Genomic DNA, 17,259 nt, shown 5'->3' on the forward strand with positions numbered 1-17,259 from the left:
CTTCTAACTTGCCACTTTTAAAATATGTTCGTCGCGCCTTTACACAATTTCTTAATACAACAAAGTCTGACCAGTGCCTTCCCATGATATTATTTCAAAAGTTAAAGTCCACCTGTAAGGAGATTTTTCAGAGCGACATTTAGAGCGGGAAAGTCATTTGTCAGTTTTATTTATTTGCAACTGTTTCAGAGTTACAACAGATCAAACATTTACTCACAAATAAGGTGACTTGCTTACAATAATTATTAATTTACAGTAGTTTATTGGAGCAAATTGCGGTGCACACAAGATTCAACAGCCCGTTTCGTAGTCTGATGTCAGTTGCAGCTGCATCAATTCGCTGGAGCAGATGATCTCTGTCTGTAATCTCCATAGCATACACCTTTTCTTTCATGAAACCCAATACAAGGAAGTCCAGAGGCGTCCAGAAGTCAGGGGACCATACTGGCCAATCACATTTCACTGCGTGTTCCATTGTCATTCCATCAATAGTGAAAATCATGCTTTGTAAACAAACCTAGCTCAAAACAACTGACGGAAAATTTGTATTTATTATAATTATCATGAGATGTAAATTAACTGTTTGAACTGTTGCAACTCTAAAACGGTTGCAAATAAAACTGACAAAGGACTTTCCTGCTCTAAATGTCGCCCTGAATCATCTCCTCACCAGTTGACTTATGAATAATCCTGTAAATATTCTACTTTACTTCAACATAGAGACATATACAGACGTGGACAAATTATTAGACTGAAAATTTTTTCTTTGAAACGTAATATAATTCGTCATATCAACTATCAGTATAATTCACAGAGTCTCTATTGTTGTAAACATAATTGTTTAAATCTTCTGGTATATTTTTCCAATGGTTAAGTATATTTTGTCTGTGTTGGTACTACTGGTGTCTTAATTGTATACTGCAAAAGATGTTCAACAGTCTGTCCTTCCATGGCCTGCAAGAAGACCGGACATGAACGAAATTGAAAATCTGTGATCTGTATTGAAGAAGAAAGTGAACAAACAGAGGCTTACAACAAAACATGGACTCAAATTTAAGTACTGTCTGATACCGGGCTAAATGATGCTTATATTCAAAGAAAGTGTCAAACTTTGGTTTCCAGCATCCCTACAAAATCAACGTGTTAATAAAGAAAAAGGGAATGTTCACAAAATATTAATAACCTCCAGACTCAATTTTCTGTTCATTACTTCTGTGCAAAATACATTTTTGTTCATTACTTCTACCGATGAATATAGCTTTGTCGCACATATAATTAATTTAGTCTAATAATTTGTCCATATATATATATATATATATATATATATATATATATTGTTACATTACACTTCTAACTTAGCACGTAAACTAATATGAGTTAAAGATCAGTGATGTTTATTAAGATAATCAAGGTAGAAACAATTTTTGGAGGCATGACAACAGATTAAAGATAAATGCATCTTAGAAATTAAAATTCGCTTGAATATGCTATGTCGTAAGTGAATAGAAAGAATAAAATAAAGATGTTCAGGCTGACGAACATGAAACAATTTAAATGTACAAAAAAAAAAAAAAAAAACAAGAAGCTACACATTCCACCATGAACTCCACTCACCTTAGCTTCACTCTTCACCGAAGTAAAATCAGATGGATCTGCAGTTGCTTCGTATTTTATCTCTGATGTGAGATCAGAATTGTAGTCTACGCTGTCCTCTTTTAGCCCAGGCATGTTGAGGTACAATGAATTAGCTTCCTGCAGAAGCAGACACACAAAGAATGGAATCCAATTCACATTATAGACGGCACAGTGTTAAATATACAACGCACATCTGAATGTTTTCTTTTCTGATTTGGATATCTCATTAGCACTCAGCACTATCTGAATTAAAGATAAAATAAGAAGTACATAGTTATAGTCTGCACTACAACTTCACAAGCTTTACTGACGTTCAAATTGAGTAAAAGATACACAAGTAATTGGAATGACATTGTGGAAATATTCAGTCCAGATACATAGTACTTCATTTTAAATTTAAGCACAGGCACCTCCGATTCATTTCCACAACTTATTACTTTGTTTGTCGTAAGTAGGCTTGTAGACATAGTCCTTCACAAAACCCAATGAAAAAATTGATAATGGCGATTTATTGTGCAATCTTGGAGAAAAATTGCTTGGGGACTTTGTTCGTGACCTAATGCTGGGGAAATCATTATGATATAGGATGACCTCATAACTATCCAAATTACAGAAATTTAGTTATTCCCTATGAATGGGGTGACCAGATTCATATCGATGGAGCAGAGGACACAAAGCTTCAAAAAGGAAGATATTGTTCGAAAAGGAGGACAGACATTCTATATTAGATTTAGATATTATAATATAAATTACGTCAATATCTATTTTCTTACAAAATATTTATAGTATAGAGTTAGGCTTATATCATACTTAAAAGTATGTTAATATTAGAAAATAATTGTGATAGAACTTAATAATAATAATGATTTTACAGTTAGCTACATATGAAATTCAAGGGAACTATAATTATTAAAGAGGACAGAAAATATCTATTTAGATTTACACCAAGACCTATATTATACTTAAAATTATGTCAATATTTATTTTGTTACAATATACTTATGATAAAACTTAGTATTATAAAATGATTTTCCACTTAACTACATGAAAGCCAAGGGGACTATAATTATTATTATTACCAAAATACATAAAAGACCGCACAAAATGTGAATTTAATATTATTTTGTAAGCTAGCTTAATAGAGTTATGATCGTTGACAGAGAGTATATTCCGTCGATGCTGCAGCAGCAGCAAATTACTTGAAAAAAAAAGCGTCAAATCAGATAATTTCAAGAAATCAAGCATACAAGTTACGAAAAGGAGGACATTTCTTGATTTTAAAATAATCCGCCCGGACCCCGGACAAAGGCCTAAAGACGAGGACGTCCTGACAAAAGAGGACGTCTAGTCACCCTACCTATGAATCTTGGACAGTGGAAATACGTACTAGTTTGTAGAAAATCATACAAACATTCTCAAAGTCAATGTCTGTAAGCGTACATCTTAGCAAATGTCGTTCTCTATTGAATTTCCAGTGACAGTGGATATCTCTCTAAGTGTACTGAATCAAGAGTTATTGCTGGATCTCGAGGGGGAACATTCCAAAGTAATTTTTTATTAAGACGATGTTGCATTGCTTTTTCAATGATGATGTCAGATATAACTGACTTGGACAGACAGAAAAGTTCTCAGAAATTAACATCTACACAGCGTGATCTCATGCTAACAGAATTACTTCCAGTAATATCAACAGGATGAATAGAGGAACTAGCGTACGCACTTCTATGCTTTCCCATTGTTGGTGGCGGACCTGACAACTAGTGGCACTTCGATCACTAGGATCTATCGGTTGTCTGAAGTCAGACACCTCGAAAATATATTTCTCGCGCGTTTAATGATGAAAGTTGCTAGGGGTTGTTAATATGCTTTGTTGTTGAGGATAATGTAGATGTCTTCAATTTGTTGTGCTTTGAATTAACCAGTGACAAAAGAATATTGTGTGGTGGTTTACAAAATAATTGCAAAAGTTCCGTACTGTTTTGTTCTGGGTTATAGATCAGAATACTGTAGAAATAGTGTGAATACCACTCCTGATGCGTTGATTGACAGATGTTTAGTGTATCATGTGGCCGGTTATGTAGTAAATAAATATGTAGTAATTTATTGCGTGTACCCTCTGCTCCCTTGGACATGAATGTAATAGGTCTAAATATTGTGCAGCTCTCACCCAAATCAAAGACTACCGGTAATTATAAGCTCGTAAATCCTTCAAGTCATCTCGCAAACTTTCAAAGGTAGCAGGCAACTAATCATGGTGAATAATTTAATTCATTTATAGGCATGTAAAATATCATTCAACTCTTTATTTACTAATATTTTGTAGGTTTTTTCCTGTCCTTGAATTCGCAACTTGTTACGAAAAGATTATTTAAATACTGAACTTGTAATTGCTTTCACAACGTTTCAGATCCCATTATATTTTCTGTTATCAACGTTCATAATAGTATTACCTGATAGAAGACTATTAATTATCAATAAGGGACTATAAAGGTATTTCTTAAGTTACGAATAGCCGGGTTAAATACGACTACATTCAGTGTAACAAGTACTGTGAACTCCTTCCGAGTCATGCTCATACCGGTAGCAGCACCGTGTTGCGGCAGATCCATGTCAACTCACAGAGTGCATACACTATTTCTTCTATTCGTCCTGGTATTAAGGAGGAAACATTTTGCATTCCCTTCCAACTACCGAAGCTGTATAAGACCGAAATTGTTGGGTACATTTAGAGCAGTCATTTCAGCATCAGCTCGCAATGAGAATGCCGCGCATAGTGCAAAAAGTCGAGCTCATGGGTTTCTGTACTCTTCACTTCTTTTGCCACTAGTGAATGCCAGGGATGAATAAGTGTATTGGTAATACGAAACATCTGATTGCTTGTTTTACGGGTCTTACTGATAACAATATGATGGCACGTGTTAGTTAGACGAGTTTTATATATAGAGTGATAAAAAAAGTATTCAATATTTCGGGAGGTGATAGTATGCATCAAAAGAAGGAAATAATGTTTAATAAACATGGGTCCTACAACACATACTTTCTGAGATAAGAATACTTGTTCATAGAAGGTGCTCAATGTGACGTCCATTTATGGCAGTGTATTTCTCTGTCCTACAATACAGCAGACTACCAGATAATCATACCGTAGTTGACACTCATGGCATGGAAGAATAATGATACGTCGTAAGGAATACTGAAAACAAAAGTCTGGTTCAATAGAGATGATGATGTGAATTGTCGTAATCAGCATGTGTGGGCTGATGAAAACTCCCATGCAGTTGAAGAAACAAGGCATCAGCACTAATTCTCAATCAACGTATGGGCATGCGTTCTTGGTGATAGCTTAATACGGCCATACGTGCTACCACAGAGACTTTCAGGACTTTCTTATTAACGTATTGCCTGCCTTGCTGGAGAATGTGCCATGTCAGCAGAGACTAAGGATGTGGTTCATGCATGATGGCGCACCAGCACATTTTCTCCACAATGTGCGTGAACACCTGACGCTGACATTTCAGGACTGCTGGATTGGTCGGGGAAGCCCCACACTTTGGCCTGCTGGTTCCCCAAACCTAAATCCCCTAGACTTATGGTTATGGAGACACATGAAGGAACCAAATCAATTTCAAAGAGTGCGTAATTCCTTACGCTGAAGGGCAGAGGAATGCATTGCTATGAATGGACGTCACATTGAGCACATCCTATGAACAAGTGTTCAGATCTCAGAAAGTCTGTGTTGTAGGACACACATTTATTAGACGATTATTCTTGTTTTGATGCATACTAGCACTTCCTAATATTGCATACTTTTTTTTAACACCCTGTATTTAAGTGTTACGTGTGATTATTTTACTTTAAAATGTAATATAATTTATTTTGTTATAAAAATGGGAAGAATTAATAACGTCATTTTTATATTTATACATTTATTTATCGGAAGCTGATCCATTATTTTGTGTTTCTTATACGATTAAATTATATGTTATGGATATCAATATAGTTATGAAGACTATTAATTGGCAATATCGCACTACTACTTCTAGAATCAGCAGTAGCTATTATTCAATCTTAGCATGACATTTTTTACCACGTGATCTGACAACTTTCTCTTAAGGGGTTAGGTATAGCTTAGAGCAATAAAATTTTGGAAATATTCAAAATCTTTTTCCTCCATTACTGTATCTTGTACAATAATGAAAATTAGTATGTGTAAAACACTGTCTTTTTGCTATATAAAAAAAATATTTTTACGAATAAAAAAAATTATTTATGAATAATTTCAAGGGAAAAATTGTTCCGGGGCCGGGTATCGATCCCGGGACCTCTGGTTGAACGTACCAGCGCTCTGCCAACTGATCTATCCGGGAACTCCGCCCGACACAGTCTCAACCAGAGATCCCGGGATTGATACCCGGCCCAGGAACAATTTTTCCCTTGAAATTATTCAAATCTGCTTTACAGGGAGCTTTACCTGAAAGACTAGATTTGCAAAATTATTTATATTTTTTTCAAAATTCAGTTCACTGTGCAGTGATGAAGCGTTTCCAAGACAACTCAAAAACTATCCAACATTCTCACACGAAACTTTTTGTGTGTATTTATGCATGTCATATCTAAAATATGATGCAAGATCACTTCTTTACCTTTGATAGCTTGTCTGATAAAAAGTAAATTCACTTTAATAAATGGTCAAATATCAGTAGGCCTATTTTCCTCTAACACAAAATAAAAAAAAAGTTAAGGAATGTAGTTGAAAGAGCATGATATTATAAACATGAGTTTCAGCAATAAAATAAAAGAGGGAAAACATGAAAAATTTAACAAGTTTATGAGTTATGAGGGAAACGCTTCATCACTGCACAGTAAACTGCCATCATTTTGAATTTTGAAAACAAAAATATAAATAATTTTTTTATATCGTAAAAATATTTTTTTTTTCATACAAGCCTAGCTGAAGGACAGTGTTGTACACATACCAATATTCATTACTGCACAAGATACAGTAATGGAGGAAAAAATGTTGAATATTTCCAAACATTTTACTGCTGTAAGCTATACCTAATGCCTTAAACTCTGCATAAGTTACACATTATTCTCAAGACATAGGTCTCTATCCTCAAACTACTCCGTAATTGATCTTTAACATGACCACATTTACATATGTCAGTTTACTAACATGCCATACATAACTCAAAAACTATCCAACAGGTCACATTCATGCCCTTTACACATAGTGTTCTGCTATGTAATAGATCTCATTGCTGTCACTGTTTCACTTGGAAATAATTTCTTGATTACAATCATAATTACATAGAATTATATTGAATGCAAATCACGAAACTGACCAGCAAAGAGACAGTAACAGTTTTGGAACATTAAACATCACCTCAGCTAATCATAATTAGTTGCAAGAAATTACAATTAAATATAACTTGTAGAGAAAATAGGCCTAATGCAGAACGGTGTCTTGATTTAGCAAGAGGTGACTGACACATTTACAAAGGATAACCTCAATTTGTTAAGATTGTGTTACACTGAGGTTTGGAAGTAAATCCCGAAAAGACAAAGTATATGATTATGTCTCGTGATCAGAATATTGTACGAAATGGAAATATAAAAATTGGAGATTTATGCTTCGAAGAGGTGGAAAAATTCAAATATCTTGGAGGAACACTAAAAAATATAAATGACACTCGGGAGGAAATTCAACACAGAATAAATATGGGAAATGCCTGTTATTATTCGGTTGAGAGGCTTTTGTCATCTAATCTGCTGTCAAAATATCTGAAAGTTAGAATTTATAAAACAGTTATATTACCGGTTGTTCTGTATGATTGTGAATCTTGGACTCTTACTTTGAGAGAGAAACAGAGATTAAGGGTGTTTGAGAATAAGGTTCTTACGAAAATATTTGGGGCTAAGTAGGATAAGTTACAAGAGAATGGAGAAAGTTACACAATGCTGAACTGCACGCATTGTATTCTTCACCTGACATAATTAGAAATATTAAATCCAGACGTTTGAGATGGGCAGGGCATGTAGCACGTATGGGCGAACCCAGAAATGGATATAGTGTTAGTTAGGAGACTGGAGGGAAAAAGACCTTTGGGGAGGCCGAGACGTAGATGGGAGGATAATATTAAAATGAATTTGAGGGAGGTGGGATATGATGATGGACACTGGATTCATCTTGCAGAGGATAGGAACCAATGGCTGGCTTATGTGAGGGCAGCAATGAACCTGCGGGTTCCTTAAAAGCCATTTGTAAATAAGTAAGTAAGTAAGGTGTTACACTGCAGCTGTATCTGTCCTATTATACCACGCATGTAGCTACATACTCGTACCAAAATTCAACTCTGATCTTACATACTGAATTTATTAAAATATATAAGACACTAAAATATTAACATGATTTATGAAAAGCATTTTGATTTAAGGTTATCTTAAAACGCAGTGTAAGCAGCACCGATTATCAACTCTTACAAACATCATGAATGAGGACAAACCAGCACATAATATGTGACATGAATTTTTTTTTATTTTAGTAGATTATTTTACGACGCTTTATCAACAGCTCAGGTTATTTAGCATCTGAATGAGATAAAGGTGATAATGCCAGTGAAATGAGTCCGGGGTCCAACACCAATAGTTACCAAGCATTTGCTCATATTGGGTTGAAAGAAAACCCCGGAAAAAACCTCAACCAGGTAACTTGCCCCGACCGGGAATCGAACCCGGGCCACCTAGTTTCGCGCCTAGACGCGCTAACCATTACTCCACAGGTGTGGACTATGTGATATGAGGGAAGAGTAGGTAAACAAAATAGATTACATTTCTTTTAGTCTAATATATTGTAAAACTGCTAACTATAAATTAGCAGATATACAGAGAAGAAAAAAAAAACATGCAGATCTTTAGAGCGAATGGCTCATGTTATATGTAAGAAAAAAGTGTAATAGCATATTGGTGGAAGGTCCATAGTTTTCTCAGAAAAAATGTTTTTCCCCACAATGTTTAACATCCTCTTATTCAATAACTATTACGAGTAGGATCGTCATTATTGTCCATGTTGATAGAAAATTTAATAAGGAATCATTTATCACTCTAGCGTATTTTTATAGCGCGGACGATTTTCGTGTAAATTTAATTTAGAAGCCACTGACTAATACGTCCAGCTTGCAACATTGTAGCCAGAAAGGGAGATGTGAGGTAGTTCACTAAGGCAGACAGACCTGAGTTCGTTGACCTCTTACATCAATAATGCAGGAAGAAAGAACAGTGTGTTAGAAGAACAGTGTTTTGCCGGACTGATGAAACTTCCAATTCAATTTCCTAACTTAATCTCAAAACGAAATATAGATTTTCTATTAATTTAAGTGTACCCTATTCAATCTGCAGGATTATTTCACTTACACTCTATATATATATATATATATATATATATATATATATATATTTTTTGGTAGGTTATTTTACGACGCTTTATCAACATCTTCGGTTATTTAGCGTCTGAATGAGATGAAGGTGATAATGCCGGTGAAGTGAATCCGGGGTCCATCACCGAAAGTTACCCAGCATTTGCTCAATTGTGTTGAGGGAAAACCCCGGAAAAAAACCTCAACCAGGTAACTTGCCCCAACCGGGAATCGAACCCGGGCCATCTAGTTTCGCGGCCAGACGCGCTGACCGTTAATCCACAGATGTGGACCACTCTATATAAGCTTATGTCATATAATATGATATGATAAGTTTAATGAAGTGGCAGAGCAAATGGGACAACACAGCAAAAGGACAAATCACAAAATCTTTCTTCCCAAATATATACGATCAGTTAAAACTGAAACTTAATATAACCCCAAACTTCTCAACTATAATAACAGGACACGGAAATATAAAATCTTATCTACATAAATATAAAATTATAGATAGCCCATTATGTGCATGCAACAATGAAGAACAAATGATAGATCATTTGTTATACAATTGTAAATTACTTGAGAGAGAATGAGACATTCTGAAAGCGGCAGTTCTAAAGACTGAAAACTGGCCAGTGAATAAAGACAAACTAGTGCACAAATATCATCAGAACTTGATCAAATTTACTAACAATACACAATTTGACAAATTACAATGAAAGAAAAGTACAAAATTCATCAATCTATATTGCCTATAAAGTAACGCTTAGAACAATATAAAGTAATTATATGAACATAGTTTAAGGTAAACCACACACACAGTAATGGAGCATGCAGACTGTAAAAAAATAAAATAGAATAAAAATAAATGATATGATGATATGATATGATATATGATACGTTATGATATATATGATATGATATATTTAATGATATATGATATGATGTGACATGATATATGATGATATATTTTATGATATGATATGATATGATATATGATAAAGGGTGCGTCAGAAAGAACGGATGGATTTCAAACTATCGATACGCAACGAGGAGAGAGATATAGTGAGGGGGACCACGACTGTTGAGTCAGCCATAGAATGCAGTTTCAGTTGAGAATATGGTGTTGGTCTGGTGTACAACGTGCTTTCATCGTAGAGACATTTTTGAAAAATGAAGAGTCTGTGATCGCCACTCAGGACTCATTTCGACATCGGATGTCACGCTAGGATTCCAACTCGGAATACAATTTTGCGGTGGGTGGCTTCATTTCGTATCACAGGTTCAACATTAAAGAAGAAATCACCTGGACGAAATTCTATTGCACTGAGATTGTCCGAGGCTACGGTAAGATCTCGCGCCCTGCGACTTCTTTCTTTGGGACCATTTGAAGGCGTAAGTTTGTAAACATCGATCACATACACTGGACGAACTGAAGACAGCGATTCGTGAAGAAATCGCGGCAACTGCACCAGCTATGACTGTGAAAGTGATGGCGAACATCAGAAAACACCTCGATGCCTGTATTGAAAGCCAAGGACATCATATGGATAATGTTGTTTTACATAAATAAACTGCATGTATTGGTGAATATGTTGATAACAATAAATTTTTGATTTGATGAATCTTTACAATTTTCTTGCCATGTGAAATCCATCCGTTCTTTCTGACGCACCCTGTATAATATGATATGGTATATGATATGATATATTTTTACAATTCACAGTTATGGTGCACCATCACATTTCTGCTTTTCAATCCACCATCCCTTCAATACAGACCACCCTTTTCTATTAATATATTCATTTTCCAAGTATTATCTGATTACTCCCTATTCTTCTGTTTTAAATGAATTGCTATCTAATCTTCCCTATCCCATTCTATTCTCTCTCTCATACCTGGGCTGTCTCCCTTCCATTTCTCGCTTTCCTATTAAATATTGCCTATTTCCCTTCCTTAATAATTTATATTATTCATTTCTTTTATTCTCTATTGTCAATTGAGGGGCTTAGAACAAAAAGCAGGTAAGTGACATTATTGAAAAAAATGAGGTAAGTGCGTGTTGTGATAGCCTAAAAGGATGTTTCTATGGGATAAAATCAGGTAAGTGATCACACTTTGCAGTGCTGCTATATGGGCATCATTTCACCAAACTAGTGTATAATATTTCATTGCATGTAGAACTTTAACTGTAATTTTCTCAAAACTAGGTTTCCGTCACTTACCTGTTTTTTTTTTCTAAGCCTCTCAATTCTACCCCTCTTAATTACCATTTTCCAGCTATTTTTTCCGAAATTATTTGTTTACATTTCCCTTTTCTTTATTTTACAACACATCACTTACTATTTCCCTACTATTCTCCTCTATTTATTTACGTATTTAACTTTCTCTCTTCACTTTACTCCTAAATTTACTCTTTTATTACCTCTTTCCATAAATTTATTTCTATAATACTCCTACAGTTATAGTACCCTGATACTATTCCCAACCCACAACACTGAAAAAACGTCATATTATACATTGTGATTCGTGTCAGACATAGACTTCACTCTCAATTTACCTCTGATAAGGGCTTCTTCTCATCTGTATCAGTGTTATCACTCCACTGTATAGCCAATGGGTCGACCTCGGGTTCCTTCTTGATCAAATCCATCACGACTGAAACAGACAGTTCAGTTATTGACATTAATCTATAAAATATGAGTTGCTGAGAGAGATTTCTTCACTTTGGTTACAATTTATTATGTGGGTCTAGTATATATTTTGCTGGAACTTCAGAATTAATTAATTAATTCATTCATTTAGTTATTCATTCGTTTATTTATTCATTCATTCATTCATTTATTTACTTATTTACTTACTTAGTTACCTATTTACTTACTTAGTTACTTATTTAGTTATTTACTTACTTACTAACTTACTTAGTTATTTATTTATTTATTTACTTATTTACTTACTTATTAACTTATTTATTTATTTCTCTAATGGCATGGAACATTAACAAAAAAGTCATCAATTGTCCATCAGATTCATTATCTTGATCCTGGCTTCACAATATTTTCCGGTCTCAGATGTCCTGCGAAGAGTCAGACAGCGCATTAAGTGGTCCTGTCCATATCTTCATCCAGATTACAGAGGTTGCAGGTGGGGGTTTGAAGTAACCCAAACTGATACAGGTGTTTGGCAAGAATGTCGTGTCCAGTTTGGAGCCTGAACTTCGCAACAGTTTCTTGTCTTGGCCAGTCAGGTGTGCTATGTAAGGAAGTCTTCCAGGGCTTGGTTGTGTTGAGTCTAAACTCATGAGGTATTGTTCCTTCATTTGCTTCTTTATGTAGTGTTTAGAGGAGTGGTATGACGTTACTGATTTGAAGCAACTAGTAAGCATGGCTGCTTTTTTTCGCTAATGCATCTGCCTGTTCATTGCCAGAAATTTGTCAATGCCCAGGGATCCAATGCAATACAACTTCCTTTTGAGCTAATTTGAGTTTCCTCAGAGTCTTACGGCAGTCATTATCAGATTTATATTCTCGAAAAACTCTCTGAAGTTTTAGAAGGTGAAATACAACAGAAATGGAACATTTCATTAAACCCAACACATTCCTTCTACATCAATGGCATTGTTCTTAGTTCCTATGCTGTATTAGTTTCAAGTGTTTGTTGTGCGTTTTCGCTGGGAAACTACACAATATAGTCATGCCAGTGAACCGTTCGTTATCTCACTTTAATGTAAGGTGTATCCACTTTTATATGCCAAAAAGCCATTCTTATCTACAGAGAAAATGGTGAAGAGTGGGCACCCGGATTCGAACCCGTAGAGTCTAGGTGCTCTCGTGGAATGTGGCGTCAAGGACTTCGTCACTTCAGCTGGCATATTGACCTTCTTTAGTAAGGCTGTTGTGCGCCTTTCTATGGAGCTCGTGGGATCACGGCTTAGTGTCTTGTATGATGGATCTGCTAGTAGTTCCAGGATCTTCTCATTGTATGTATTAGACTCCATGACTTCATGTACAAGGGGCAGTATTACGAGCAATCCGATGTAGCCATGGGCTCACCTCTGTCAGCTGCCAAATCCAATTTGTACATGGAAGACTTCGAGCACAGAGCTCTGGAGAACGCGCCCCTGAAACCAGCTCACTTCTACCGCTATGTAGATGACACTTTGGCCATCTGGCCTCATGGAGAAGCAAAACTTCAGGAATTTCAACAATACTTGAACAATATCCACCCGAACATCCAGTTCAAGAAAGAAGTGGAAAAAGACAGATGTCTCCTCTTCTTAGACATTCTTATCTCCAAGAAGCCAGATGGAACACTGGGTCACAGCAGATACAGGAAACCTACACATACCGATCTATATCTGAAAGGATGCAGCCACCATCACCCGGCACAGAAACGAACGGTCCTGTCGACTCTTCTGCACAGGGTGAGAGGGATTTCGGACAAAGAAAGTCTCCCTTCTGAGATCCGTCACCTACGTAAGACGTTCCAACAGAACTTCGGCAACAGGGAACTCGGCTCGGCCCTCAGAAGGGCCTTTTCGGACAAACCACCTGCCAAGGAACAAGAGGAGATGAAGGGCATGGCATACACCCCGTTCTACGGCCCCATCTCGGGTAAAATTGGCAGACTGCTAAGAAAACACGGGATTAAGACCATCCATAAGCCGCCCACAAAGATCCAGAACTTGCTGAGGCCAGTTAAGGATGACCGTGGTCTTAAGACACCTGGTGTCTACAGAATACCTTGTGGGTGTGGGAAATGCTACATCGGGCAGACGGGATACACCATTATGGAATGCTGCAAGGAACATCAACGCAGCATAAGACTATATTACCACGATAAGTCTACAGTAGCCCGACACAGCCTAGAAACTGGTCACAAGATAGATTTCGGCGCCACCACCATCTTGGACAAGATATCAGGTTACTGGGACTTGGTTATCAAGGAAGCCATCGAAATCCAGCTAGATGGCAATAATTCAACAGAGACGGGGGTCTACAGATGAGTATGGCATGGAAACCTGCCATCAATACGCTTAGACCACCAGCACACAGCAGACAGTCGGGACCAGCAAGTAGCTCCTGATTGGCTACCACTTCCACCAACCAGAATGCGCCTGGCGGTCGGGACTAGGAACTAGTTCCTGATTGGCCCGCAGCGGAAAGCCCTACTTTTGCATATATACTGGCTAGACATGGTCCCACATCACTTCATTCCCTGAAGAAGATGGCAGAGCTAGCTGTCGAAAACTTGGAAGCTAATCTCCAACTCACCTGGCTGAGAACCCGAGAAGAGTTATTCTTCATAAATGTTGTTAATCAAGCACTGAAGCGTCTGGTGGATGTGAACAATTTAAAATCAACATTCAATTGCAGAGTACAAATGGAGATCTAATTTATGTCTTGTATTAAAATCTATTGTGAATAGAATAGAATATTTTCAATAGCAATCTTTTCACCAGAACCCGCTACATGATAGCAAGACTTTACTGGTAATTTGGTTATTTTATTCGCAAGGATAATAATTAGGCTGCTCAGTATGAAATACTGAAACATGTGGAATAAACATAAACGCGGATAAATGGCTGCTAAGTGAATAGGTGTGTACTAAATGTCACAAGAAGCTGTTGTGTGATAGGTAATGGACAATCTATCTTGTCGTGCTCAAATAAATGTCCGACTATCGTGCAAAAGATCTCTTGCAGTTTCCCTTCAAAAGAGAAAGCATGCTTTAAATTTTCCTTCTCTGTATATATAAAAAAAGATCAGACATACTATGAACAGGTATAGAAGATTGCGAAGTTCAGGCCGTCGAACTATTAATAAATATCTCTGGAACTGTCAAAACTAGGATTGCAAGATTGTACGTTTATGCCGCATTCTTACGTTCTTTTACCTTGAAATACGTCTTCTGTAATTAGAGAGTTACGTAAGTTTTTCTCCACAATATAATTATTTTGAATATGGAGTCTATTAAACCTATAAGCAGAGAATTATTTTTATAATACTAGCCTATGTGTGTTTGCACTATTTAAAGGAATGCTGTTATAAAAGAGTAGACCTAGTGGCTGGTTAAGTATATGGTAATGACCTTACATCTTAATAAAATATTAATTTCAGTACATTTTATGCTACCAAATTCGTGGAAAGTTCGTATACATCTTTCTTATTTTGTGTTACAATCTTGTTATCTTTCCTAAAACAAAAGCAACCCTAGTCTCAACGCAATAGTATAATTAATGTGCGTCATGTGTTTAAACATCGACTGCTAAACATTGATTTTGGACGCTGTCTACTATTAAAAATCGTCTACGCAACGCGGCATTGTTCAACCTTAACCATTGTCTAAATATTGTTTCTACAATCGGCCCTATGTGTTTATTTGGTTATTATTTGTTCTGATTTACTATTTTAGTACTTATTCCATCAATGCCAATTATGCATATTTCACATAAAATAATATGTTTTATGCTCGACTATGCCGAAATGTAGTAATTATACACCTGGTAGCAGTCCTTTAATGCATGTCATTAAAGTACACCTACTCATTAAAGTTCAGGTGTTTTCAGCCAATGATAACTCAGCTTACAGGTGTTCAGCCAATAACGAGTCAGCTTTGTACCGTTATAAAACCGCAAGTATCGATTATTCTCGGATATGCAATCGAAAGAGAATTAGCGAAAAGTCACGGAGACTGGAAATCCAATACTGTCGCAAAGGTTATGTTCTGTTACTATAATAATTAGCGTTAATTGTAAATAATATTCAAATAAATTAAATTTGTCATCTCGTTTTTCAATGTCGAATTCAATAATCAAAGTTATACCAAGTTTAACGGGATTACACAAGGTCAATGACGTTATTGTTCCTCGGAAAAAATCAATACTTTCGCGTCTGCGCACATCTCACAATTCACGACCTAGAACAAGGTCACTTCCGATCTTGTCAGATACAAATAAAATGTATACATCTGAATAATTTCAAGTTAGAAATATGGTCGAGCATAAAAAGTCATATGAAACTCGCCTATAATGGTAATTAAGAAGCTCGTATGAAAATTATGAAACTCGCTTACACTCGTTTCATAAACATCCATACTCGCTTCTTAATTACTATCATTATAGGCTCGTTGCATAATGTACTATTATATTTCTAAGTTTCCTTCCTTCAGTAGAAACCGCTACATATTCACCTCTATCATGACGTCTCATTTCAAACTTAATTTAGTACAATGCCCAATTCTGTTTTTAAAATATATATACCGTATAGCTATAAATTAATTAAATATTCAACTCCGCAAAAAATCTCTTACAAATACCATAATTTTCACTTTCAAAATCTCCAGAGTTCCTGCGCGCTGGTTGCTCCTGGACAGTATCATATTGCATTTAATTTTACAACAGAATTGCTGTTAACTATCTGCAAACTTTCTAATTTTCATTTCTTCAAGTACCCTACTAAATAATGCATCCACCTTACGAAGTTGTAGCATGAATTGTAAAATTGCGATGTAATAGTAGTATAACAAGGGAACAACTCAGTATAACTGAAATTATAATTACATCTAAGACAAAAAAAGGCAATATTCACCGATAAAGCTTTCCTCTATGGCGTATTAAAACGAAAATGAACTACAATTTTGTGATTTCTTCACTTCCACGTTCACAACATATAACACACAATTGCAATGAAATAACATGTTCTGTTACGATCCAGGGAGCCATGGTATAGTAAACCCGTCGAAAAATGCTAAGTCTATTCTATGAAACGAAGAATTATTCTTACACACTTTTTTTTTAATTTTATTTCACTTTTTGTATTATTTTCCGACCTCATTTCATAACTTCTCTCCCTTACACAATCTTGAAACAAGGGTACTTGGGATTCTATGGGTCACTTTCATAAAACTCACTGTTGATATTCGTTAATGATATTAGATCCCATACTTCCTTATAAATGGCTTTTAGAGAACCCGGAGGTTCATTGCCGCTCTCACATAAGCCCGCCATCGGTCTCTATCCTGAGCAAGATTAATCCAGTTCCTACCATCATCCCACTTCCCTTAAATCCATTTTAATATTATTCTTCCGTATACAACTTTACAACTAACATCTCCATACACGAGCTTTCCCCTTCAGCATGAGGCCATAGCCCTCCATGGACTCATTCATTCAATCACATCTCAGCCTCCCCAAAGGTTATTTTTAATT

The 17,259-nt window shown here is 36.0% G+C and overlaps 1 protein-coding gene across 3 annotated transcripts in view; it reads right to left on the reverse strand.

The window, feature by feature from the left end:
• LOC138691590 (zinc finger protein ZFP2-like) overlaps positions 1-16,756 on the reverse strand; it is a 33,921-nt gene extending 17,165 nt beyond the window's left edge. For all 3 annotated transcript variants that reach the window (XM_069813709.1, XM_069813707.1, XM_069813706.1), the window contains exons 1-3: positions 16,640-16,756; positions 11,611-11,708; positions 1,615-1,752 (exon numbers count right to left, since the gene is read on the reverse strand). In XM_069813709.1, coding sequence (XP_069669810.1) covers positions 1,615-1,752; positions 11,611-11,703 — 231 coding nt within the window. In that variant the 5' untranslated portion in view covers positions 11,704-11,708; positions 16,640-16,756. The remainder of the gene's footprint in view (positions 1-1,614; positions 1,753-11,610; positions 11,709-16,639) is intronic.
• Between the last annotated feature and the right edge of the window lie 503 nt (positions 16,757-17,259).

Source organism: Periplaneta americana, chromosome 16, assembly GCF_040183065.1.
Source record: "Periplaneta americana isolate PAMFEO1 chromosome 16, P.americana_PAMFEO1_priV1, whole genome shotgun sequence".
Taxonomy (NCBI): Eukaryota; Metazoa; Arthropoda; class Insecta; order Blattodea; family Blattidae; genus Periplaneta; species Periplaneta americana.